General features: G+C 42.7%; 3 protein-coding genes and 1 long non-coding RNA gene across 5 annotated transcripts in view; 2 read left to right on the top strand and 2 right to left on the bottom strand.

Annotated features, from left to right (window-relative positions):
• The first annotated feature begins 937 nt into the window (after nucleotides 1–937).
• Nucleotides 938–14,394, top strand: TP53I3 (tumor protein p53 inducible protein 3). Of its 2 annotated transcripts, XM_065681757.1 has the most exons (7): nucleotides 938–1,099; nucleotides 3,938–4,043; nucleotides 9,929–10,071; nucleotides 10,728–10,995; nucleotides 12,210–12,422; nucleotides 13,094–13,290; nucleotides 14,058–14,394. In XM_065681757.1, the coding sequence occupies exons 1-7, from the start codon at nucleotides 950–952 to the stop codon at nucleotides 14,256–14,258; spliced, it is 1,278 nt and encodes a 425-aa protein (XP_065537829.1). In that variant the 5' UTR covers nucleotides 938–949; the 3' UTR covers nucleotides 14,259–14,394. The 2 variants fall into 2 exon arrangements, with proteins under 2 accessions (XP_065537829.1, XP_065537828.1); XM_065681756.1 differs by lacking the exons at nucleotides 938–1,099; nucleotides 3,938–4,043 and adding an exon at nucleotides 8,702–8,924.
• On the bottom strand, nucleotides 13,760–14,577 carry LOC136015605 (uncharacterized). Its single transcript, XR_010613258.1, has 2 exons — nucleotides 14,374–14,577; nucleotides 13,760–14,159 (listed from the first exon to the last, which is right to left on the bottom strand). It is a non-coding gene; the product is annotated as an uncharacterized LOC136015605 (long non-coding RNA).
• A 58-nt stretch (nucleotides 14,578–14,635) lies between these two features.
• Nucleotides 14,636–19,943, top strand: SF3B6 (splicing factor 3b subunit 6). The gene is made up of 4 exons (XM_065681758.1): nucleotides 14,636–14,790; nucleotides 15,117–15,235; nucleotides 17,845–17,983; nucleotides 18,443–19,943. The coding sequence occupies exons 1-4, from the start codon at nucleotides 14,761–14,763 to the stop codon at nucleotides 18,530–18,532; spliced, it is 378 nt and encodes a 125-aa protein (XP_065537830.1). The 5' UTR covers nucleotides 14,636–14,760; the 3' UTR covers nucleotides 18,533–19,943.
• Nucleotides 19,944–23,745: 3,802 nt separating this feature from the next.
• Nucleotides 23,746–25,357, bottom strand: part of FKBP1B (FKBP prolyl isomerase 1B) — a 46,276-nt gene continuing 44,664 nt past the window's right edge. Inside the window, exon 4 of the mRNA XM_065681759.1 lies at nucleotides 23,746–24,430. Coding sequence (XP_065537831.1) covers nucleotides 24,302–24,430 — 129 coding nt within the window. The 3' untranslated portion in view covers nucleotides 23,746–24,301. The remainder of the gene's footprint in view (nucleotides 24,431–25,357) is intronic.

Genomic DNA, 25,357 nt, shown 5'->3' with positions numbered 1-25,357 from the left:
GCTGTATTTAACTGCAATACTAATGTCATTTCCAACAGCTTCATGTAAAATAAACCCTTCTGGACTACACAGCAATAAAGCCACAAGGTACATTCAGCTTTAGCTCACTAAATTCTGTTACAAGATTTCATACATTATTGTGTAATACTGACTTAATGAAACCAAAATTGAAACTGAAATCTGGTGTATGATATGGCTGTACTCCAGTGATAGGAAAATACACGTTTTCTACTAATCAATTATGACTTGAGCACAATGGCACTAACAAAAGTGTTGGTCTGCAGTGTATTCTTTTTACCTAGTAGCTGGCCAGGACTGCAGTAAACCAGATGAGATGCATGCTGCTACCTGAAGATTTAATCAGTATCTCGCTTCTCTTGTTGCCAGAGATACCATCACACAACAGAAATGTGAGGTGTAATCCCAAACGGCAGCCCAGTATTGCCACAGTGACCCAGAGGTTTAACAATAACCATGTTAGTGCTGACCGTTTGAAAGTAAAATAATGTTTGGTTTAGGTCAAGCCTGGCCCAGAAATCCTGACCCTTACCCTCCTATTTCTGCTCTGATCTGCTGGTTGTGACAAGTTCTATCTCATTTCTTTGTGTTCTCACTGTGGACTGTTTCCTTAGTGAGAGGAAAACTAAATGCCAGGAAAAAAAGAAGCCAGAAATACTTACACTATAAAAATGTAACTGGACTGTAATGGCCTTTCTGAGAAAGGCGACCATTTCACCGACCCCCAGCCCTTCCAGTCTGTTCTGCTGCTCTCTTCTTTTTAGGATTTTTATTTGGTTATTTTGCTTGTCTGAGGCCTAGCATTACTTCTGTGGCAATTCCACACGCAGTAAAATCTAAATTCCACATGCAGTAAGATCTGGCTTCCAATATAAAAGGGAAGGGGAATGAACATTTATACATCTATTTCTTTTCACAGGACAGAAGGAAAATGAACCAGCTGCAGGCTTTGCTGAATGACAGTCTTACCAGAACAAAGCATGTGGAAAACGCAGCTATCATCAACATAAAGGAAAGACAAGTCTGTGCATCAACCTTTGGCTTTAATGTGAGAGACCAAAGAGTGTCCTGGGAAGCAGAGGTAGAAACTCTGGGAATCTGGAGCACAAAGTAGCGATAATGGCAGGGAGCACAGCACTCTACCAAATACATTGTCTTGCTTCACCTCGGGGACCAAGTTACGGGGTACAGCCTAGCTGCTGTGTTGGGGGGGCTAACTTGCAAAGTTGGCTGCTAATTTCACGTCTTTGATTTTTGAGAGGAAGATGCCATTTAGCTGGCATTTTCGAGAATTCCTTTTTAACCACTCTGTGCTCACAACAGATGTACATAGGTCCATTCCCTGGCACTGAGACCTGCTGGTGTGGAATGTGCTGTGCCCACACTACAACCCCAGCACAGAGTGGCTATACTAGGTTGTCTGTAAGAAGCAGTCCTGGGCCATTCCTGCCTCAGAATTATTTAGGAAACTGCTTGCTAGCCCAGGCCAAAACGCTACTTAGAGTGTTCCAACAGTACTCAGAACTGCTCCCTGGCACCTTAAATTTGCTGGTATAGCTGTGGTTGATCTTCTTTCATTGTCCATCAGCTGTTGAACAGCAGAATAACAGCATTTCTGGTCATATCATATTATACTCCCTGACAGAGTTGATGAATTTCCTAGCTCAGGAATGCTTCCCACACTACAGTCATCTTTATGTCATTGGAAGGTAGCACTTTGTCCCCTAATCCCCCTGATACCAGCTCTCAAACATTTCCCAGCAGTTTTTCCAGGAGTACATATTGTTAACTTTAGCATGCTCAGAAGAATGTGTTCAAAGATGAAGCACTTGTTAAGATAGCCCCATCCCTGGGGACAGATTCTCAGAGATGGCATCGGTCCATTAGGTAATAGTGACATCATGTTTAATATGGAAATTATCTTTAAGATAAACCACAGCTTTCAGAGATGCTGGCCTGCTGACTTTTCAGCAAGGCAGATTATATACAGAGGTCTAGAGCAAAGTCCTCAGCTGGTGTAAATCACACCCAGCTCCACTGACCTGAAAGAATTTCAGGCCAGAAAGGATCATTGGGTCATCTTATGCAACCAGCTGAATATAAATATGCCAAACCAGTGACCCAGTTCTGTGTACACTGAGCCCAAGAGCATATTGACATGAATAGATTTGTGACCCATGCAGACTGCTCCATTAGGTGCAAGGAAAAGTTACACTTCCCTACTTATGACCAAGGATATTTGAAACTGGCATCCTCAGGTGAGCTCTGCACAACCCAGGGAAGGCTGTGCCCTGCCCTGTATTGCCTTTCAACAGCAGGGCCCATCACCACAGGGCACCCTGCTGACCTAGAGGAGTGTCACTGACTATGCAGAGGGTAACCACAAACTAAGTAGATTGTTCTAAATGAGTCTCTGAAAATATAGTGCACTGTATAGAAACTTGGTCTAGTTTCAGAGCCAGGCAGATGTGTTTTGGTCGGTTGGGTGGGTGGGTTTTTTACATCGTAATTTTAAGTGAGCTATCAAAGACAGAGGGTGGAAAGCAGTTCATCATTGCAAAGAGGTGCATTTTTTTTTGGTCCATAACACTGTGTTGTACTAACATAGGTGCTGTCAGAGAATGCTTTAAACCTTATCTACACTTTCTGCAAGAACTTATTGAAAGTTAGAAGGCGAGGACTCTCCTTCAAGGAGAAGCACTATAAATGTGTCCGTGTGGATGAGCATTCCTTCTGTCCTCAAAATGTATGTTGATAAGAGCTGTGGCTGTCCTGAGAAATCTGAGGACTTCCTACTTCCTTCCCTTGCTGCCTGGTTATGTGAACACTGTAACACAAGCAGAAAACCTTCACATGCCTCTTTCTTTCTCTACATATCACTTTCCCAGCAGGTGTGGAGTGAAATCAGTGGAGAATACAAAGAAGTGTTAGCTGCATAATACAAATTTAATGGGTAACACCATTCATTTCCCTAACACCACAGCACCACGTGCAGGGCTTATGTTCTTCTTTAAAACTGTTTGTTTCCCTAAGCTGAGAAAAAACTATCACTGAATTGTTTTGCTGGATTGGTTTCTTGCCTCATTAATTAATTAAACAGGTAATAGAAGGGCCTGGGTAGCCCAGGGCCAGAATAAGGTAGCTGGGTCATGGGAGAAAAAGGTCCAGGTGAGCAGGACCTGTTTGACACACATCTCATGGGGCTCCAGCCTCAGTAATTCACCTCTGAAATTCAGAGACACAAACTGAGGACATGGCTGCATGCAGCCACGCTCAAGACAGCAGAATTTTGTTACTACAGCCAAGTCACACATTCTGAAGTGACACCCATCCAACTGGGTGTTACTCAGATCTTAATTCTTCCCCTCCTGAGTAAATCCGCACTGAAATGAGCTAAGCAACTTGAAGAAGAGGCTGAGCAGCTCTCAAGTTTGGATCCCCTCTCAGGAAAATGCAGTACTTTGCAATGTCTTTTTCCATTCCTTATTATATATTGGCAAGGCAGAGTTTGGGAGACAGGGTTCATAAAACATTGGGCATGCTCTCACAGCAATACTAGTTATTCTATCTGCATTTATCAGTGCTTTTGCATGTGACATTGAGCACTAGGATAACGTCTTCAAAATGCTGTGCAGTAATACATTAGTCAATGGAAGTGATACATTAATCAATGAAGGCAATATAATAAAGCATTTGACTGACTTGCTTTAATAGTCAACAGTCTTCAGAATATGCAATGCCACTGTTTATCTGTGTCCTGGCTTATATTTTAAGACAGTATTTTCCCTTTTCCCCCCAAGATAAAAGATACACTGGCAAAGAAAAGGCCTCTAGTTGGCCCAAACTGTCAGGCAGTATGTATATCTACATGGGTTATTTAGAGCCTTGTAACCTTATACCAGTTTTCCGTATTATCTAGCTGGATGGAGGACTGATAGGTGTGAAGACAAAGACTTTCATCCTGGTTGCTACTTACAAAGCGGGTATGTATCCCAGTGTGTGTGTGGAAGCTGTGGAGAAACTAGGTAAGAGAAATGGCTGTACCTGTGTGCCTGCATGCTGGCATCTCAGCTCTGCCCTTGCAAAAAGCCTCAAAAATTAATCTGACAAACTAACAAATCCTGAAATCTGGGTAACTGAACACAGACGTGGTTATGGCTCCACAGCTAAACCCTCTCCAGATATCACACCCCACTGTGTTCCAGAGCCTCCATAGGTATGAAGCAGTTGCCAAACTCTCTTCCCTTGGCCATTCTGGCACAGTTTTCTGTTACTTACCTTTCAGCAAAACGGGATCTGGCAGTCACATGTTCTTGACCTCATATGCCTCATCCTGAGGTCTTAAGCACACTTTTGTAGAGCATCAGCTTTGATACTCTGCTTTGCAGTCCACTTCAGAGACATGAGGTTTTCAAGGGTTTCAGACCTTCTCTAGAATGCCGAGTCTCTAGGAGAAAGTTGGAGTTTCTTTTCCTACATCTTGGGACATCATGAAGCTAGTCCCGTTTTCTCACAGTAACAAATCACCTCTTCTCCAGGGAAAGTGCCCATTTCCTTCCCTTGCCTGCTTGAGTTTTCTTTGTGACCTTTCTTGGTGTTAGTGTTTTTAAGACTCAGTGTTAACATCTAACTCTTTGTTCCCCATTTGCATGGGAATACTGCAAACCCCAGCCCTTCACAGACGAGCTGCAGAATCCTGGCTGCATCTCAAATGTAGTTTTTCTTTTGTGTGGAGGTGCTAGCAAGACATAACCACTCTTTGTTCTTGGCCAGGGAGCTAAATAACAGGGTTACACATCTTACTGATATTAATATGCTGACTCCATATTAAGAATACAGTAATTTTATTGCATAATCCAAATGGATAAAATGCATAAGAGCAGATACCCAGAATAGCCTTGATTTTCACCATAGGGGTAATTTAAGAAATTTCTACGAAATTTCATGGGCATTTCTAAGGAATATTTTGTAGAGAAGATTCAACTTCATCTATGTATATGCCTGTCTTCTTTCACTGAATAGGAATGAAATTATAGGCCCCTGTGTCCCTAGCTTTTGTTCCTCATCTAGGTGCCTAAAAGTAAGTGGTATTTATTTTGTGTTTTGGGGCATAAGCTATTTTGTCTGGAATAAACTGTAAGAGTCTTAGTGACAAATTCTTCATCAGACCTTTTTCAAAAGGCTTTTACAATTGAAAACACTATGATCAAGAGTAGGATATTAGGGGCTATAACGCAGGTTTAAAAACAAATTTGCCTGCTGGGCCCTGAGAAGTCTGGTTCTTGGCTGGTGGGTCTGTCCTTGGTGTCAGGCTGGCAAAGCCTAGCCTTCCTTGCAGCCTCTTCACTTCTTCACACTTTACAGCCCCTGAACATTGTTTAACCAAAAATGCATCTGACTGCAGATGGACCAGAAGAAGAAGGAATTGGATTGCGCATGGTTTTGGATCCTTCCTATGTTCATTTCAGCCTTAAATATCAGAGCAACTTCTGTTTTGTGTAATGTTCTACTTTCTTTTAGTTCTTAACCATTACTTTGTGTCTTGCAGCAGGCTGGACACAAAACCATTGTACCAGCACTGCACTGCCTAGAGAGCCTCCATTTTCTTGTGCTCCAGACATGATTCCAGCTCATGCCTGTCATAGCAGCTGTGATGGTTCTGTGTGAGCTTAGGTATTACAAGCCTTTGTCACTGACATGCATGGCCAGCACATCAACTTCAAATGATTTTGGTGGACATTTATGTGCTGGGCTATGAACAGAGAAGCAGACAAATTTCCCATTTTGGTACTGTATGGCACAGATAAGGACAAAGAGCTTCCAGGATGTCCACTGGGTTAAGTTTACTGAGAGCATGACCAGGAGTTTGTATTCAGTGGGTCGAAAGGGGCATAAAATACCAAAGCAGAATGGTCCTTCCAGATGAGGAAGGTTTTCAAAGGAGTGTTTCCACCTAGGGCAACATTAATGAGACTAAATCTAAGAATTAGGCCTCATATTTTAAGATAACTTCAGACTACCTTTAGCCTAGTATTTTTCTGCAGGACTACAAATGGAGCTGGAGCAGATCCAGAAGGTGTTATTTAGCCCCAGGTCTGGTTGGCTGGCTCAGTAATAAATTCAGTAGCCACATCATAGTTGATAGTATCTCCTTCAGTGCCACAGGAGGAAGGCGGAAAGTGTGAATTTGGAAGACTGCAAAAAACTGCCAACACTTGCAAAATCCTGTAACAGTTTTCATACAAGTTATTTGGTCTTGCCAATAGTCACCTTGTCTGTAATTGGTCACTGTTCCTGAGTAAACTGTAAGGTTTAAGTGTTTCCAGAGCCAGATCTGCAGTGCTTTTGACAACGTACATTCTCTGGAGTTTATTCTTGATGTTCTGTACCATTTCTTTGTGAAAAGAAAACAAAGCACCTTTTCTTCACATGTTACAAGACATTTCTGAAAATGATATAAAGTGCTCAATGTTGATTCTCTGGAACAAATAATACCTTATGAATATAGGTATTAGTATTTTTAATTGTCAGCTAGAAATACTGCTATCTGCTTTCGAGTATGGTCTAGTCTGAGGTGGATTTGAACTTGAAAAGAAAAACATCTCTATTACAGTAATTCTGTGTATGATTTTTATCATTGTTGATTTTTTTTTTATTTGTTTCCTTGTATTTTTATAGCAGACTACTTTAGAGAGAAAGGTAGCCGAATGTTCAGAAAACCTGAACGTCATTAAGCTCCAAAGGACTGCTCACAAGGAGATGAAGTAGAGAAGCTTGAAGGATTATCCAGTTTAAGCAAGAAACTGCTGCTTTACTACATTCTAACTGCTGAGTCTCCTTCTGTTTTTTCAAGAATGCTTGGTGGTTCACTGCTCATAAGAGGACTACGCTATGCATCTATCCTCTACGTTTCTTAACTGAATTGAAAGTGATTTGGTTTAGGATGCTCTGCTTGATCTTTCTAATGTGTCTTTTCACCTGTTTCCAGGTAAGAAAACTGTTAATCTCACTAAGCAAAGAAAGTTCTCTAATAGCATTTCAGCCATGCAAAGCACCACTGACCCCAGGAACAAAGGAAAAAGTTTCATTAACATATTTTCAGACTGTCCCGTACATCTTTGAATATGACAAATAAAATGCATTTTTAACATGACAGTTTGCATTGTCATTGACTGCTATAAAGTTATTTTGAACTGTAGTGATTGCAAAGTTCTGTGAGGAGTGGGGAGGAGGGACAAAGTCACTATCAGGATTGAATCACACTGTGTGTAAAGGATATCAAAGAAGATCAGTCTCAAGAAGACCACGCTCCATGATCTTTTCATTTGCAGAAACAAATCATTAGCTATTTGAGTCACGTGGGAACAAAAGACTTTTTAGCTATATTTGATTCTCGATTAGTTCTATTTCAAAGAAGAGCTTAAAAGCCTGAGTCCCAAAATCTCAAAATTGATAGGGAAAAAAATCGACAGAATAATCCCACACATGGACAGACATACAATTTATCACTTTTAAATACTCTGAAGTGTCAGTTTTATTCCCTGACAACTCAAAAAGACGAGAGCTGGTAACAAGGACACAGAAAAAGGCATGATCTGATCCTTCATCTGGAGAAAAGAGCAAAGCTTATTGAAGAGGTGTGATCATGCACCTAAACCATCAGGTAGAAATGCATGGGGCTTGTGGACATAAGCCAGTGAACTTTGAACATGCTTACAGGAACAAAGCACAATAAAGCCTCCTAAGTTGGTTGTGTAGCATAAGGACTGTCACAGCTCACACCCATAATGCCATTTTAGTATATCTGATCAGAAATCAAACCAGCAGTTCAGTGCTCTGCACAAGAACATACAAATACACACACATCCAGTGGATTGGCACAGCAAGGGCATTGGATCAAACCTCCCTCTGTGCTGGGGTGTCCTGGTTTCAGCTGTAAGTTATTTTTTCTCCTTCTTAGTAGCTTGTGCAGTGCTGTGGTTTGGCTTTAGTCTGAGAACAGTGCTGATAACACACTGATGTTTTAGTTGTTGTTCAGTAATGCTTACCCTGATCAAGGACTTTTCAGTCTCTCATGCTCTCCTGGGTGGGGAGAAGCACAAGAAGCAGGGAGGAAGCAGAAAGGACACCTGATCCAAACTAGCCAAAGGGGTATTCCATACCACAGCATGTCATGCCCAGTATAGAAGCTGGGGGGAGTTAACCTGGAAGGCCGAGATCACTGCTTGGGTCGGGCTGGGTATCAGTTGGCAAGTGGTGAGCAGCTGTATTTTCTTCCTTTGTTATTTCCCTTATCATTATTATTATTGGTGGTAGCAGCAGTAGCTTTGTGTTATGCCTTAGTTCTGTTCCTGTGTTATACTTTAAACTGTTCTTATCTCAACCCATGCGATTTACATTCTTCCGATTCTCCTCCCATCCCTCTGGGAGCAGGGGAGTGAGTGAGCGGCTGCGTGGTTCTGAGTTACTGGCTGGGCTTAAACCACAACATGGGGGGAGCAGAAGATCTCTACCTCAGTGCCAAAGGGAAAAGTAGATTTGTGCCTCAATCGGTGGACTAGGTCCATGGGTAGAAATAATGGTGAGATGTAGCAACATTTCTGACTCCGTTCATGACTCTCTCTCCAAAGTAAAACACACCCTCATTCTGCTCCACCCTCTTTCTCTGGAGCAGCCAATTGCAAGAGCTGGGAGAGGAGGAACTGAGATCAGACTCTGTTCCTGAGAAAGGCTGGGTTTGTTCCCAGTGCTGAGAACAACCTTCTTTACAGGAAAAAAGTGAGACATATTTGTGCTCGAGAACACCAATTGCAAGAGCTGGAAGAGGAGGAACCGGGATCAGACTCTGGTCCTGAACACAGGCTGGGTTCGTGCGTGAACGTTCTTCCTTCCTTTACAGGAAAAAGGTGAGCCACGAATCGTGCTCGGGAACCACATAACTTCTTTGAATTGTTGTTTTGGGCCACCGCTGGCAGATCTGACAGTTTGAAGTTGTTGCTTTTGGTTGGAAACTTGGTTTTCAATTCTTGCGGTCTTCTGACCCATTTGAAAGCAATGTACAGGGATCCTTACAGGTGCTTTCCTTCCACCTAGTGGACACAGGGAAGACTGCAACAGGTTTGATTTTGCCAGGCCCCAGGAGGCTGGACCTCTCAACCTCAGCAACTGCTGGTGCCAAAAGCAAGGACCCCAGAACAGTGTCTGAGGAGTTACTTGAGCGACTCCTGCAGCAGCGGGACTCTACCAGAGCAAATTAGGCACTCAGGAATCACCTGCTGAGGCAAGGAGGATAAATAGGAATTTTTAAAACCATTTGTTATCTTTCATGCGTGCTAGATCATCCATTGTGCCTTTATGTATCTTCAAGTTGTTGTCTATGGGCTGAATTGTAAAGCAGCACTTACATGATTTTAGATATGTCCAATAAAGGCTCTTTCTGTTGAGAGTTTTAAAATCCCATTTGTGCCTACCATTTTAATAGCCCTTGTCCTTCAGTCAGTTGGGCACTAGAGCCCTAATCATGCAGGGGAGTCAAGAGCAAGGGAGGCTGTTTTCATTTGTGTGTTACATTTCACAGTTTAGGTGGGTGGTCAGCACTGCTGGCTCCACACATGGTTCTGTGCAGGATTAAAGCCTGTGCTTTGATGCAAAGTGATCTTCGTGGTTTGTCAAATGGCTTTTGCAATGATACGTTGTGTCCCAACATTAACATATTTCATTGCACTGTAACTCCTCAGCTTTCTCTGACCACTCTCCCCTCTTCTACCTTTGAACTGTGTCACAGTTTGCATTCTCCATCTGCAAAGTGGAGTCTCTGGAGCTGTGGTTAACGATTACTGAGACTTTACAGCTGCACAGAAGTGTGTCTACATTCATGGCAGGTTTTTGGGTTTGTTTTTCTTTCTTTCAGATAAAATGTTGGCTGTCTATTTTGATTGCCCAGGAGGCCCAGAAAATCTCTATGTGAAAAATGTGATGAAACCAAACCCAGGAGAAGGAGAAGTGCTTGTGAAGGTCTCTGCCAGTGCTCTGAATAGGGCTGATTTACTCCAGGTATGTGTATGTTAAGCAGATTAATGCACCTGAAAATGACACTGATTTTGTCCAGCCCCTCTCTGAAGTCTTGACAAATCTGAAGAGTTAAAAGAGAGACCTGGTGAGCAATTGGATGGGAGAGTTCAAGAAGTTATGTCTGTTGATTCAGCAGTTAAGTGTTTTTGTCTGGGTCACTGCAATGCTGGAGTGGCACAGAAAGGCAGCTGCCTTTCAAGAAAAGATATAAAACCAGAGCTCCCATCTTTCTAGATGCTTAGACCATTCTCTAGGCATTTGAGATGAACATGAAATATTTCACTGGCTCCATTACAGCAGGGAAAAATCACATTCAAATTGTTAAGTATGAGCTGTTTTAATTTGAGCTGAAAGCCATGCTCTGGTACTGGGGACCATAATACTTCACCAGTATGGACTGGCCTGGTCAAAGGGGACTCTTGAATTTGCAGATAGACTTTTAAGACTAAAACATACTTGGGAAACAAGCAGTGTTGCTAGAGTATAGAAGATGCTCAATTTACTGAACATTTGCACAGTGGAAAAATGGGGATTAAATAAGTAGGAATTTAGGTTGGATGTGAATGAAATGTTGCAGGTTATTACACTCACTGATACGTGGCTTTTCCTTCCTTGCCCTCTCTTTTGTTTTATTTTAGAGGAGAGGGAAGTACCTTCCCCCTGAAGGAGCAAGTGATATTTTAGGCTTAGAAGCAGCTGGAAATGTGGTTGGGCTCGGACCTGGCTGCAGGGGTCAGTGGAAGATTGGTGATGCAGTGATGGCTCTGCTTTCCGGAGGTGGCCAGGCAGAATACGTTACAGTACCCGAAGGCTGTCTCATGCCAATTCCTGAAGATCTGACTTTTACTCAGGCTGCAGCTATTCCTGAAGCCTGGATAACAGCCTTTCAGCTGCTGCACTTTGTAGGTGAGAAGCATATTTGCAAATCTATCCCACCAAAGGAAGCTTGTCTTCTTTTCTGTTCTGAAATCCTTTCTTTCTTGCCTCCACCTGTATGCTGTTTGCCTCTAAAGAACCTTTTCTCTGTCATTCCATTCACATGGGTCAGAATCTGGTATGCCAGATCCATATCCTCAAACCTTGACCACATGTCCCGAGTCACAACTTACTCTGCTGACTGCATATTTACAAGGAAGGATATGGAAAGATGGTCAGTTTTCTTTTCATCTGTATTTCTTAGCTTGAATGGCAGTTTCCATCAAGCCTAGACCCTGAAATAACTAACATGTTCTCCAGACAACTGCAAACACATACTACTTCTAACATTGCTGCAAGCATGACCATATCATGAACTTTCTCACTAATTGCTTGTGAATCTACAGTAGACAACATCTTCTCTCTTATTTCGCAGAGATATTGATTTTAGGTAAAATCCCCTCTGAACTGATTTAAAACAGATATAAGCTCACACTCTTCATTCTGAAAATGAGCTACCAAGGCACTAGAAGTAGCACTTGCTAGGGTTTTCCTCAGCTGACAAATATACTCCTCCTACCCTTTTCAGCAGCAGCACCTAAAACCTCCACTAAAGAACAGGAGTTACAAACAAGTAACTTTCCTCACTACACAAAATACAGACTCACTGTGAGCAGTGTTGCTTCCTTTGGGCCTGTGTTCAATAAGGACCATGTCTTCAGGACTACTCAGTACCTCACTTCCAGTAACAATGAGTGGAATACAAATGTGTGAGGGCAACTGGTAGATGGTAAAGTGATAGTTAAAACTGCTCCTTAACACCATCCAGCACTTCTGGTATTTCTTCATTGTTGAGTGCCTGATTTCTCATTAGTAATATCCTCCAAGTGTTTTCTGTTGGTGGCAGTGGACAGTCCTGGTATAAAAAGGCTGACTGCACTCACCTCAGCAGCTTGGTCATGGATGCCCAGAACCGGGCAGGGCCAAGCAAAAGTCATTCCACCAGAGACGGTAAAATGGAGTCCTGTTAGTACACTGTGAGCTGTGTTCTGTATTTGTTTCTTTTATGAAGGATATGTAGATGTAAACAAAGCCCACTTAAGGGCATCTCTTTCAGCTTCCTCTTCGGTATTTTCCACACTGTTTGTGTTTTAATCCAGATGTGATGACAAATGGGTAACTATTTCTCTTATGTCCTCCTTCAGGTAAAGTACAGGAGGGTGAGAGAGTGTTGATCCATGCTGGAGCTAGTGGAGTTGGTATAGCAGCCATTCAGCTAGTAAGACTGGCAAAAGCTATTCCCATTGTGACAGCAGGAACTGAAGTGAAACTGAAAGCAACAGAAAAAGCTGGAGCAGCTGTAGGGTTCAACTACAGGAATGAAAATTTTAGTGAAAAGGTCTTGGCATTCACCCAAGGTAAGAACCTCAATGTGAAAGACACTGTTATAGCTAAGGAGTATGCACCTCTGAACCTACATGCACATACACTCAGTTTCAACTGGCACCTTAGTTGGTGAAGGAGCAGACAATAATGATGATGTTAGAACAACCAACAGGCCAAGAATAGGCTGTTCAGCCCATTCAGGCTGAACATTCCTGTTCAGCCCAAGAATGTATCTTTCTTTAGTTTAATTGCACTCAGTTTTCTGCATGGAATCTCTTTGTTCATTTGGGGCATAAATATTGTGCCTGTGTTATTGCTGCCTCCACAAGGAACTGTGGGATCCTCACACTTGCCTTTTTAAGTGCTTGAATACAGGAACAAAAATTAGTTCTCTGTTAGAAAAATTTAGCTTTTCTAAGCATTTGGGATGGTTTATGATGCAGTCTGTATCTCGATATATGTATCGATCTATATCTATCTAACTATACATAGATATCTGTATCTAATGATTATTTTTTGTTCCCAATTCTAGAATTCCTCAAAAATCATTGTGCCAATTCCTAATTTCAGTAGAAAGATTTAAATAAGAATTGTAGGATTGATTCTGTACCTGTGAAGTATAAGGTTTTAGTGCTGCCTGAAATTCTCCTGCCTTTAATGCAGCTTAACTACATTGTCGAAATATTTTCTGTTTCTACTTGAGGTTCTGGAGTAGATATTATTTTGGATCCTGTTGGTGGTTCTTACTGGGAGAAGAATATCAAGTGTCTGAGTACTGATGGCCGGTGGATTATTTATGGACTACTAGGTGGAGGTGAAGTACGTGGAGATTTGCTTTCAAGCCTGCTTAGCAAAAGAGCAACCATCCACACAAGTCTATTACGATCAAGAGACAAGAAGGCAAGTAATAGCTGTCAACAGTGTATACAGTTTTATCTTAAAATCAAGGAGTTTTGAGAGCTTTCTTTTGTACCAATGTTAAAGCAGAATCTAACACATTATTACCAAAAAAGCAGCACCTTGAATTGTTACTACATACTTTGGAAACCACTGCAAATTAAGTTGTAAATTCCCTTTTGTATCAAATGCATCCCTTTTACAACTGCTGAATCAGAGGAATGAGACCCAGGACTTACAAACGCACTTCACAAGTACCATAGTTCAAAGATTTGGCTTAAGAATAAAAAACCCCTCAAGTGATCAGGAAACTTCATTAAGTTGGGGTGGGTGGGGAGAAAAGCCCTGTCAGATCGTTTTTCAAAGTAGAGACCAAGCTCATTTGGAGCCCTGGAAATTACCAAGGAAGAACCACCTTATGAGGAAAATTCTCAGGTATTACAGTGAAAGACAGCAGTGCAGAGCCCTGGGATAGATTTTTGCATGGTTTAATACATAATATTCTCAAGAACTTTATCGGTTTGAGTTTAAACGGTTCTGCGCTAAGCTTATACAACTTGTTTTGGAGAATTTCAGTCAATTAAAGTACAATCTGAAAGTTTTCTAGTTTTCTTCCTGTTTGTAACTTGTACCTGTCAGTTCTCTACACATCTATCTCACAATGAAAATGCCAGGAAGCATCTCCTTCAGAACCGTGCACTGTGGTTAGAGATACCTCTGTGAATTAAATGACTGGAAATAACCTTCAAAATGCTTCTTTTGTCCTCCAGTATAAGGAACAGCTGGTGAAGGACTTCACAGAAAAGGTGCTGCCGTATTTTTCCAGAGGAACGTCCCCTCATCTCAAACCAGTTGTCCACAGCGTTTATCGTCTGGACGACATTGCCGAGGCACACAGGACCATGGAGAAAAACAAGAATATTGGCAAGATTGTCATTCAAATGCCTGATTCCGTTCCAGGAACGCAATAGTTTGGGGTGCTTGACAAGCAGAGAAAGTGAACTTCTGCTTCCACATCGGAATGTTTTTATTGTAGGAAGGTACCAAAAAGGAGAGGTAAAGCAGTGCCTTACAAAACGCACTCACTAAAAAGAGATTCACACTGCAGCTCTAGCATCGTGTCTTATCGCGGGAGGGCACTGCCAGGCGCAGCACCGGGGTCCTTTACCGCCTGCTTCCCGGACCTTCCCCACAGGCCAGGCGGCCGCGGCCCTGAGGCGGCGGCCTAAGAGCCCCGACCGACACAAACCACAGGGCCCGGGGCGCTGCCAGCCCTGTGCCCACGCGGAGGCGGGCAGCACGCAGATCACGTGGCTCCTAACGCCCGTGCGTCTGCGGCTGTTGTTCCGGCGCGGAGCACGCTGGGATAGCATCCGGGTTCCGCGCTGAGGAGAGCCGTTCGCGTCTGCCGAGGCTCCTTGCCCTGCCGGTGTTTCTCTCTCGGGTGGCAGCCACCTCTCTCTGACCGGCGCCATGGCGATGCAAGCGGCCAAGCGAGCCAACGTGAGTGCTCTCCCCCCTGCCCGCTCCGTGGCCCGCCTCAGCCCTCCGTGGTGGTGAGACGTCCCCCGGCCCGGAGGCTGAGAGCAGGCCTTCCCGCCTGGCCTGAGCTCCTTTCAGCGTCCCCAGCCGAGGGAGCCCGTTCCTCTCCAGGCAGGCCTCTTGTTTGACACGTCAAGTTTGTAGCTGTGAAGGGTTAAAAGGGGATCTGGGGAGCACACAGACTGTCTCGGTGATGCTAGCCTAAAGATCTAGCTCGTAGGCAGCAGCTTTTAAGGTTTGAAGTGAGCACACTAGGTCTAACGCACTATATGTTGTTTCTGCATCAGATTCGGCTGCCTCCAGAAGTCAATCGGATACTGTATATTAGGAACCTGCCATATAAAATCACAGCAGAGGAAATGTACGATATTTTTGGGAAATATGGGCCTATTCGACAAATCAGAGTGTAAGTATTTTAGTTCTTTGTGAAGAGTTAGGGATTTAATCAGCTTTAGTATCAGTATTCTTATTGTAGTAGATAGCAACTGGATTTTGTAGCTGAAAAAGTTAAATGCACTTTAGTAGTATCCATATGTGCCAAGGTGGGTGTGATGATATTTCTCTTATATGTAAATTCTTTAGAAAATAATATTGCTGGTAGGTAAAGTGAAAAAGCTTAATTCTGATGTGGGCTTAGGTGTGCTGGTAAAAATATGGGAAGCTCTCCTAAGCAAATCTTAAATATCTTTAACCTTTTATCTTAACTACAGGTAAAAATGAGAAAGGCAAAATTTGAAAACAATCGATTTTGATATTTAGTGAGTATTAGATACTTGAGTGATGCGAAAATAGAGATATTACTGTTGCTGCAGGACCTGTTGACCAGAAACAATTACCTGTGCTTCAGATACAATTTGTCCCTGAGCCACACAGCTGTGGATGATGGCAGTCTGACTGAAATTCTGTTCTAAGATGCATTGAGGTTATACAGCAGATTGAGGTTTTTCTCTTAGTTACTTCAGACATTAAGGACATGCATTCTGATGTTCCTTGTTACGCTGAGTACTGTCTGAATGCTGCAGATTAAACCATGATTTTGTCTGGTTAGTATTATGTTTCACTAAGGTTCTAGGGAATAGTTGGCTGAAGCTGGAATTCAGGAAGCACTTTTGGGAACCATAGTAATGCTGGTTAGAGTACTGACACACGAAAGGACTGTGTTTTTTTTCCTATTAAGACAAATATTTAGGAAGGAAGGGGGAGGAAATTAAACTTGGTGTTCAATACTTAAAACATTGTAAGTCACATCTCAATAGGTGTACAAATAGAAAGGAAATGTAGTTTATATTTGACATAGGTTGTTGGTTTTTTGGGTTTTTTTTTGGTACTGGTGGCAAAATAACCTACGGCATCTCTGTTGCTGATGAGGTTAAAGTGGAATGTATCTTTGTTATTCATTTATATCACTCTCCAGTTCCCCATGATCTGGGACTGGGGAGGGTGATTAATCCACAGTGAACTGAATTGTTTTGACTGTGCAGGATGTAAATATGTAAACAGTTAAACAGACCAAACGTAAGTACCCCAAATAGTGTACCCAGTTAAGTACCCACTATGGCTCATTTTGGAGCCATAGTGTGGTTGTTCACCTTATAGAATAAAGTAAGTTTTACATCTAGAATTGCCTCAGTAGACAAACAAGAATGGGGGGGATCAATCCTACTGCTGGTGCTGTGTTGGGAAGGTGGAGGTAGCGAGATCCTTCTCATGCAGGGAAGTGCAACAGAAGTGACTGCAGAAGTGGCCAAAGTAAACTTATTGTTTGGCCAAATAGGTGGGATTCTTCACTAATAAGCATAAAGGAGAACAAATACTAAAGGGTTCCTGAAAATTAGATTAGAACAGCATGACAGTGGGACATAAAGGATTAAGATGTATTGGGGGAGCTTTCCATCAGTGATGCGCTGGTGTATATGTCCAAAGGTTTGTTCAGAACTCCTGGCTCATATTTTCCACAGAAACATCTATAACATGGAAGTCCTGTTGTAGTCACTTGTGTTCCTAGTGTGGTTTTTATCCCATTCTCCTCTTCGCATTTGTATGTATCCTGGTGTTTATATGTGAGGTATCATTTATCATCAGGAGTTCTCTTCTGAGAGGCAAGCACCTTGGAGACAGTTCTGGTTATTAGGTTTGCTTTAGCTATCTTTTTAGCTGAGGTCTTTTGGATCTGTAAACTCTGCAGTATCTCTGGGCTGGTTAAGCTTATGTGCTCAGACGTGTCTCCAGTCCCTCAGGCAAAGGAAGTTGGATTGATGGCCTGATAGGCAATGGTTGTGCACCTGACCTGGTCTTGCACCAGCAAGGCTGTTTTGACTCTTTTAAATTGACTTTGTGATATGCTCAGAGCTGTATTCCATCCTGGGGAGACATCTGATCCAGACAGCCATTAACTGACAGCCCAGCCTTGTAATATTAAATAAACCAAGCTAATGGCTGTAATGAAAACTTAAAGTATTTCCAGAAATATGACAACCCCTGACAGCAACAGCTTCTGATGGCTGTTGTGGAGAGGTGAATTTCCCTTAAGGAGCATAATGCTGTCTTTCATTATCCTGTCTCTGACTCTGGACTGTAAGCGGAGATTGGTGTGGAAAGCGGGAATGTATTGTAACATCTTGAGAGGACAAGGGAAAATGGCTTTAAACTGAAAGAGGAGAGATTTAGATTAGATATTTGGAAGAAATTCTTCCCTGTGAGGCTGGTGAGATGCTGGAACAGGGTGCCCAGAGAAGTTGTGGCTGCCCCATCCCTGGCAGTGCTCAAGACCAGGTTGGGTGGGGCTTGGAGCAACCTGCTGTAGTGGGAGATGTCCGTGCCTATGGCAGGGGGTTGGAGCTAGATGACACTGAAGGTCCCTTCCAACCCAAACCATTCTATGATTTAGAAAAAAATAAGAATAAATTGTTTTCTCATGAAGTTGCATTAGTTAATTTAATCTCAGTTGGTGCTGAAGACCAATAGAACTATTTCTTGTTAATTTTGTTGAACATTAAAATTCATCTTGCCTTGCAGTGGAAACACTCCTGAAACTAGAGGAACAGCCTATGTGGTCTATGAAGACATCTTCGATGCCAAAAACGCTTGTGATCACCTATCAGGATTCAATGTGTGCAACAGATACCTTGTTGTTCTGTACTATAATGCAAACAGGGTACGTACACTTAGGGGTTTTTAAGTTACCTGTGAACACAGCTAGCACAAAAAGAAATTTAGTTTGAAAAGAGAGGTGCTTGAATAATTTTAAGAAATGAATCCAAAGTGGTAGTGGGAATTGATTTGATAAATTGACAGGATTTCATCTTTACTTGGTGATCTGTGTGGAAAAAAAGGTGTTTAAAAACATGTTTCTGGAGACTGTACTTTGGAGAAGAGGAAGCAGGGGCTTACAGCTGCACATTTGCAGCAGGATGTGAGATTTTGTGTGCAGGTAAAAAGATGTTCTGCCTGTGACTTGGTGTGCAGGCTACTGAGGCATTCTCTGGGGTCAAGGATTAAATACCGCTGCTAGTGTAATTTGTAATGATGCTGGTTGCAGTTACTAGGAAATAACATGCAGAAGATGAGATTCTTATTTTTTTATTTTATTTCTCACATCTTTTCCTAATTCCAGGCATTCCAAAAGATGGACACAAAGAAGAAAGAGGAACAGCTTAAACTTCTCAAGGAAAAATATGGAATTAATACAGACCCACCAAAATAAACTGCTCTTTTTGGTAAACTGTTTTCAAGACCTGCCACTGAATTCTTGACCTAAACATAGGAATTCTCAATTAAGTATAATTTTTTCCTTTAAATTTTATAAGCTGTAATTTGAATCTTTAGATCTTCACATTAGAAGTAAGTAAATGTAAAACGCTGGAAGATCTGCTTTAAGATTAAATCCCCATAAATAGACACGGCTTCTCCGTGTTGTCAGTAACAGTGCGGCGTGACCCCAGTCCTGTTTCTAGCAGTACCTTTTAAGATGGGACCAAGCAGGTTGAGCATTTTGCACCTCCTTAAGTTCCGCCCAGCCTCCAGGTGGCAGCAGTTAATCCGGAGAGCTGAAGGGGCTCTGCCTGAGCTGGCTGCAGGCAGGTAAATTTCATTTGCTACTTTCTGAAAAAAGAGCATTTCAGTTAGTCTCCCTCTTACAGTGATTTTTGTGTGCTTTTTAAAGAAGAATGGAGTATGATTTGGTACTTCACACCTGTATATTTTACCGAAATTGTGCCTTTCTCCCTCTAGGAGTGTTTGAAGGAACCTCTCTTCCTTATGTGATCATTAGGTGGCTGCTTACTAGAAGCAAGCCCAAGTCCATGCTTATAACAGTTTCTTTTAAAAACTACAGAAAATCATTTGCCTTTTAAAAGAATCCAACTGTTGAGGTGACTTCAGTCAGATCGTTCCCAGTGACTGAGACACAGCTGATAAGCTGCAGTAAAATAATCTTCCTCTAATAGTGCATCACTGCAGGGTGATACAGGAAAGTTATCACATCTACCATGTTAGGAGTGGCAGGAATAAACCTGATGCCTTTTAATGTTAAGTAGAGAACACCTCACCAAAACAAGGCAGTAGGTGAAGGTGGTAATTTTCAATACCTGTAGTGTGATTGTTTTCTAATTGGTGTTTTTGAACTGTAATATATTTCATGTACAGAAATTCTTACATGTAGCATCTGGTGGAAGATAAACAGATGTAAATTTTTTGGCTTTTTTTTTAGCACTCACGTCCTGTGAATAAAAATTAGTGTGCTATATGGGTTGTGCATACTTTGTATTTTGGAGGTGGAAAAGAATCACCTCTACCTCTGTTCTGAACCCGCTGGGAGTTGTATGAATGTTGGTAGTATCCTGCCTCTGGAGAATTTATCTGCTTGGATGTGCTATTTAACTCCCTGAGCAGACAGCTTCCAGCCAGTGCAGAACATGGGCAGATGCAAACATACTTTGTCTGAGGATTTGGGATTTAAGTTAGTTGGTTTTTTTCATTGCACTGGACTGTCATAAAGGAACATTTCTGTTTTCTTGGATTTTTTGTTGAAAATTGTCACTTAAAGAACCATGCTGGTTTTGGGTCCATTGAGCAAAAAAATAAATACTGTCTACCTTGTGGTTTTTTTCAGCAAAGCTTGCTTTATGCTGTGCTGCTTCTGCATGTAAGCTTTCCTTTCAGAAAGCAAGTCATGTGTTGCCTGAATGCTCATGGTTCAGGTAAGACTTTGTAGAGCATCTGTTGCCATACATGAACACTTGTATTCAGCATGTGAGCGATGGGAAGGGACACCCAGCTCTGGGTACCATGTCTGACACATGTGGAGGAAGACCCTTGCAGTTGTTGTGTGCTGTGCAGATCCTTTGTTCTTCCTCATCTGGTGAGGAGGAGTGTGAAGGGTGGCAGTGATCCTCTGAGCTGGCTCTTTCACCCCGAGCACCTGTGAGGAGGTAGCTGAAATGGCTGGAGTGTGATTTTTAGCTTTGAGTCGGTGCTCAAAATCCCACCTGGTGCCTGGCTAATGAGTCTGCCTTATCCTGTGTTGCAGACCAGTTTTTGGGATGCAAGTGAGAATTACATCCAGTGTCTCTAGTAAAAAGTCTTGTACTCATTTTGTGGCTCTTCATACCCATGTCCTTCCCTAAAAGCTATGCTGCTTCCTGCAGCCTTGCAGGCCCCAGAGAGCTGTCCCTGCAGTCAGGAACCAGGTGATGAGAGACTTGGAGCCTGTGGGTGGCTGTGGTCATCTCTGAAGCACAAAAAAGTCATGACCTGACCTGTGCTGCTCCTCTGGTCTGGTGCAGCTGTGTCACAGGTATATTAAATGCAAAGCAGCTGTGATCTGCTGTTGTTCTTAGGTGAGCTGTTACTGCTCCAGTGCCAGCTTGATTTTGGGGCTTGTCTGTCAGATTATACAAACCTAAATTTCAAAAGCAAAACTCAGCTTGCCTTGAAAACATTTAAATGAATGAAATCCTATTGATTCTGTGTCAGTATCCATAGCTTTTAAATTTTAGAAATGGCCTCCACTACGTATGTGTTGTATATATGTATCAGTATATATGTGCCATATATACACACACATGCCAAATAAGGGCCATTCACACAAGTTGGTGAGCATTTAGAAGGCCCCTTGCTGTAACAGAAATTGGAGGTGCTTGTTAGAATGCTGGATTTATGCTTCAAATAAGAATAAATACTGATAATAAACCACTAAAGTGCTGGTAATGGTGCCACAGGCTTCTGGCCTTGTTTAAAATCATGCAAATACCGCATTGCTTCTGTCAATAGCAGAGAGTGTGGTACTTGCACCGCAGTGGCTGTTTAGATGAAGATTTGATGCTGTTTGAAAAACATACATAAAAAGCAATTCTTTAGGGTAATAAGATTAATAAAAATGCCTTCAATGAATCCTCAAGATCAGCAGCTTTTGATTTCTCAGAGAGCTCAGCTGCTGCCTTTCATTAAATATTCCATTTCATACTTTTTCTTCTAGTGCCTGTTCAGGGCTTTCAATGTCCCTGCACATGTAAAATGAAATAATAATTTGTACCTGTAAGACAGAGGGAATGGAAATAGAATGCCTGGAGGATTGTTTTGATGAGGTCTGCTCAAGATTTTGTTTGAAATGTAATATCAAAGGACAGGGAAATGAGATCAGTTATATGAATGGCAGGGGGGGCAGCAAATAAGGCAGATGTTACCAGCCTTGTACTCTGCATCTGTGCTGGTTTTTGTGTGTGCTCACTTCCCATTTAATTTTTCAGGAAGTAGGGCATGAAATTAAGCCTGGAAGGTCATTTTTTTTCCATCGATGCTGTTTAGAAATTAGTAACAAGAGCATATCTGATTACACAGGCAATGACAGTAAATTTCTTCCAATCCATTATACAGTGGTAATAATTATATGTAGTGTGTTGATTGATGATACAATTAAATAAATTAACGCATTTGCAGTCAAATAAAGAGCTGGAGATTACATTTCCTTGAAGACTTAATTTCCCAAAGTATCACAAAGCACAATTAGTTTTCCTTTCAGATTTTTTTTTTTTTTAATGAAATTGGCATGAAAAATGTAATACCCTCTGCTTCCAACAATGGCCTCTGCAGAGAAAGGGTGAGGAGAGGGAGCACTTCATCAGCCAGCTGTAATAAGGATTTTACAGACTCTGTAATGGCTGGGTAGAGCTGTTGAGGGCGAAAGGGAAGTGCATAGCAGTGCTGTAGAGGGAGACAGGGAGGCTGAATGTGACCAGGAATATGTGTTTTACTGGCAGAGGGGCAGAGCAATGTCATTTTAGATGTGGCAGAAGCTTGCTGGCTGCAGGACCAAGAAATGATGGAGGGAATGCACGGCCATTCCAGGTATGCTGAGCCAATCCTCTGCATTGCTGCTCACTGTCGAGGCGTTCAGGAAAGGTCCCAAGTCAGATACTTGATGTTTTCTTTCTTTTTTTTTTTTTAAAGGGCAACTAACTTAAACTGGGCCATCAGTAAGAGCAGTTTTAGACCAGTGTGCTGGATTGACCTGTGTTTGACAGACGTAACAGAGATGTGTTACATTCAACCAAGACCTCTATAGGAACTCATACCTGCAACTACTGCAACAGCCTGTGATCTGCAACCCAGTACTGATATGGATAGTGCAACAGTGGCTGGGGCAGTGGCAAATGAATTTGGAAGAGCTAGTGGGCATCAAGCCTTGACAGGGCTGATTCCCTGTAGAGATATATAATACATATATTAACAGGAAATTAGCCTGTCCTACAAAGAGGAGCTATTGGTGAAATCACAATGGTAGAATGGTTTTGGTTGAAAGGGGCCTTAACGATCATCTAGTTCCAACCCCCTGCCATGGGCAGGGACACCTTCCACTACAGCAGCTTGTTCCAAGCCCCGTCCAACCTGGCCTTGAACACTGCCAGGGATGGGGCAGCCACAGCTACTCTGGACAGCCTGTGCCAGTACCTCACCACCTGCACAGGGAAGAATTTCTTCCTTATAGCTAATTGAAATCTCCCCTCTTTCAGCTTAAAGCCATTTCCCCTTGTCCTATCTCTCCATGCCCTTGCAAAAAGTCCCTCTCCAGATTTCTTGTAGGCCCCCTTTAGGTACTTGAAGCTGCTCTAAAGTTTCCCCAGAGCCTTCTCAAGGCTGAACAAGCTCAGCTGTCTCAGCCTGTCTTCACAGGAGAACATAGGCAAGTCCCTGGTCGTCTTCGTGGCCTCCTCTGGACTCAGCCTCAAAGCTCCACATCCCTCTTATGCTGGGGCCCCAGAGCTGGATGCAGTACTGCAGGTGGGGTCTCATGAGAGTGGAGTAGAAGGGGAGAATCACCTCCCTTGACCTGCTGTCACACTCCTTTTGATACAGCCCAGAATATGATTGGCTTTCTGGGCTATGAGGACACATTGTTGGCTGACATTGAGCTTTTCATCAGCCAGCACTCCCAAGTCCTTCTTGGGACTGCTCTCAATTCAGTCTCCACCCAGCCTGTATTTGTGCTTGGGGTTGCCCTGGTCCAGCTCTAGGCCTTGTTGAACATCATGAGGTTTGCACTGGCCCATCTCTCAAGCCTGTCCATGTCCCTCTGGATGGCATCCCTGCACCAACAGTGGATGTCTTTGAGAAGTATTGTCTTCCATCTCTTCAGCAGCCAAATTTTGGCAGAGGTTAGGGGCCATGAGGAGGGCAGGGTAGATGGAGCCAGGAAACTTCTCTGTCTCAGCAGCCTTTACTTGCATGTTGCTGGTACCTCTGGTCCCACAGAGATCTTCCACTGTGTCACCTGTAACAGCAGCAGCACATGGAAGTGTGTGTGTTTCATATACGAAAAGAAAGAATTAACAAAAAATGGGTTGATGGTTGTTAGAAGAACTTCTCATTCACCAAAAAGAATTCCCATGGCAGGAGGATAAAAACAGGAAATAGAAACTGTAAAGTGTCAAGATTTTATTGTTCTCTATATATACTTTTAAATGAGACAATATTTTTAAAACAGCAGCAAGCAGAAACGTACAAGTTGAGAAAAGTGGCAGCGCAGGTAACTCTGTTTGGCTAATGCCCGTTCATGTACAAGGTGTACACTGGATTGTTCTTTGAGCACCTTTTGTGTTTTGTTTTCTTCTTGGTTTAAGTGTACAGTAAGGCAGTGGTTTTTCAATAAGGAATATATATATATTTATATTATATATATTTTCAACCATCACTGTGAATTCTTCTTACATGCAAATTAAATAAAATGTACAACTTGAAAATGTTACAACAGTAGACGTTTTTCCCAAAAGCAAAGCTTCTAATAAAAGGCAAACACGGACACCACAAAGTTAAAAAAGACAAGGAAGGTGTAAGAAACCGAACAGCAGGTGCTAGTGACAGGACAGCTTGAGCAGGGAAGATTGGGATTCCAGTGAATGTTTCTCCCGCTGCTGGCAAGGCGAGAAAGGATGGATGGGTATTAACAGATGTATCCAGCTGACTCCCTTGAGAAGATTCACTCCAACCTGAGTAGCTCCACATCGAAGAGGAGCGTGGCGTTGGGAGGGATGACCCCAGGGTGGCCTGTGGCTCCATAGGCCATCTCAGGTGTGCAGGTCAACTTTGCTCTTTGTCCTAAGCTCATCTGTGTTTTGGATGTTGAAGAAAGGAAAAGAGAAGACAAAACCAAACAAACAGTATTAGGAGGAAAACAACAAATCACAGTGTGTCAGACTGACAGAATTGAGGAGAGTCAGGACCACTGGATTCATGGAATCATTTAGGTTGGGTAAAGGCCTTTAAGATCACAGAGTTCAACCATGGCTCAGCTTCAAGCTGCCACACCCAGCTCAGACATAGGTCTTCTGACTCCCCTGGCTTCTCACAGCAGTTATTTAAATTGCCAGAGCCAGTCTGGGAGCCCATCCTGCCTACACTAGACTGTAGGAGGTGTGAATTCCTTCTATGGAGTGCAGCGTACATGTAACGCTATCAGCAGTGGATGTCATTGAGAAGTATCACTTTCCATCTTTTCAGGAGTCAAATTTTGGCAGAGGTGAGGGGCCATGAGCAGGACAGGGTAGATGGAGCTAGTAACAGACAGGAGAGATTAGTGCCAAAATGCACTTTGGTTCAGCTTCTGAAAAGCATTCAGCAACATTTTTCCTTCTTCAGCCACCACCAGAGATGCCTTCAAAGCCACTGCTCAAACGCTAGCGCTGTGCCACCGACCCTTCTGCTGCTGGGCAGATGCAAAGCAAAAAAGTCCTACTGAAAAGAGGTACTTACTTCCCTAACCTCAACCCAAACCTGAGGGCAGACATCTCACCTCAGGTGCTGCTTATTCTGGCAGAGGGCCCTTGCCCTGGGATGGACAGAGATACTGATTTCTCTCACTCCGGAGTAGCTCTGAAGGTGACAGTGCTCACGGAGATTTGGGGTATCAAGAACCAAATCCCTGCTCTTCCAACAGAGTATTCTGGGGTGGAGCAATCTCAAACTGCTATTCATGCACCATACATAGTGACTGAATATTCACTGGCCAAGAAACAGTCCCTGATTTGAAGCACTG

Source organism: Lathamus discolor, chromosome 5 (assembly GCF_037157495.1).
Source record: "Lathamus discolor isolate bLatDis1 chromosome 5, bLatDis1.hap1, whole genome shotgun sequence".
NCBI lineage: Eukaryota > Metazoa > Chordata > Aves > Psittaciformes > Psittacidae > Lathamus > Lathamus discolor.
Note: the sequence above shows the minus strand (reverse complement) of the source record. Positions and strands in the feature narration are given on the sequence as shown.

Excerpts from the sequence above, each read along its gene's own strand:
- SF3B6 (XM_065681758.1), top strand. The coding sequence starts at position 14,761 with ATGGCGATGCAAGCGGCCAAGCGAGCCAAC. Across the intron at positions 14,791-15,116 it reads AAGCGGCCAAGCGAGCCAAC|ATTCGGCTGCCTCCAGAAGT; the intron begins GTGAGTGCTCTC and ends TTTCTGCATCAG. Across the intron at positions 17,984-18,442 it reads TGTACTATAATGCAAACAGG|GCATTCCAAAAGATGGACAC; the intron begins GTACGTACACTT and ends TCCTAATTCCAG.
- TP53I3 (XM_065681757.1), top strand. The coding sequence starts at position 950 with ATGAACCAGCTGCAGGCTTTGCTGAATGACAGTCTTACCAGAACAAAG. Across the intron at positions 1,100-3,937 it reads GAGTGTCCTGGGAAGCAGAG|CTGGATGGAGGACTGATAGG; the intron begins GTAGAAACTCTG and ends CGTATTATCTAG. Across the intron at positions 12,423-13,093 it reads GGTCTTGGCATTCACCCAAG|GTTCTGGAGTAGATATTATT; the intron begins GTAAGAACCTCA and ends TTTCTACTTGAG.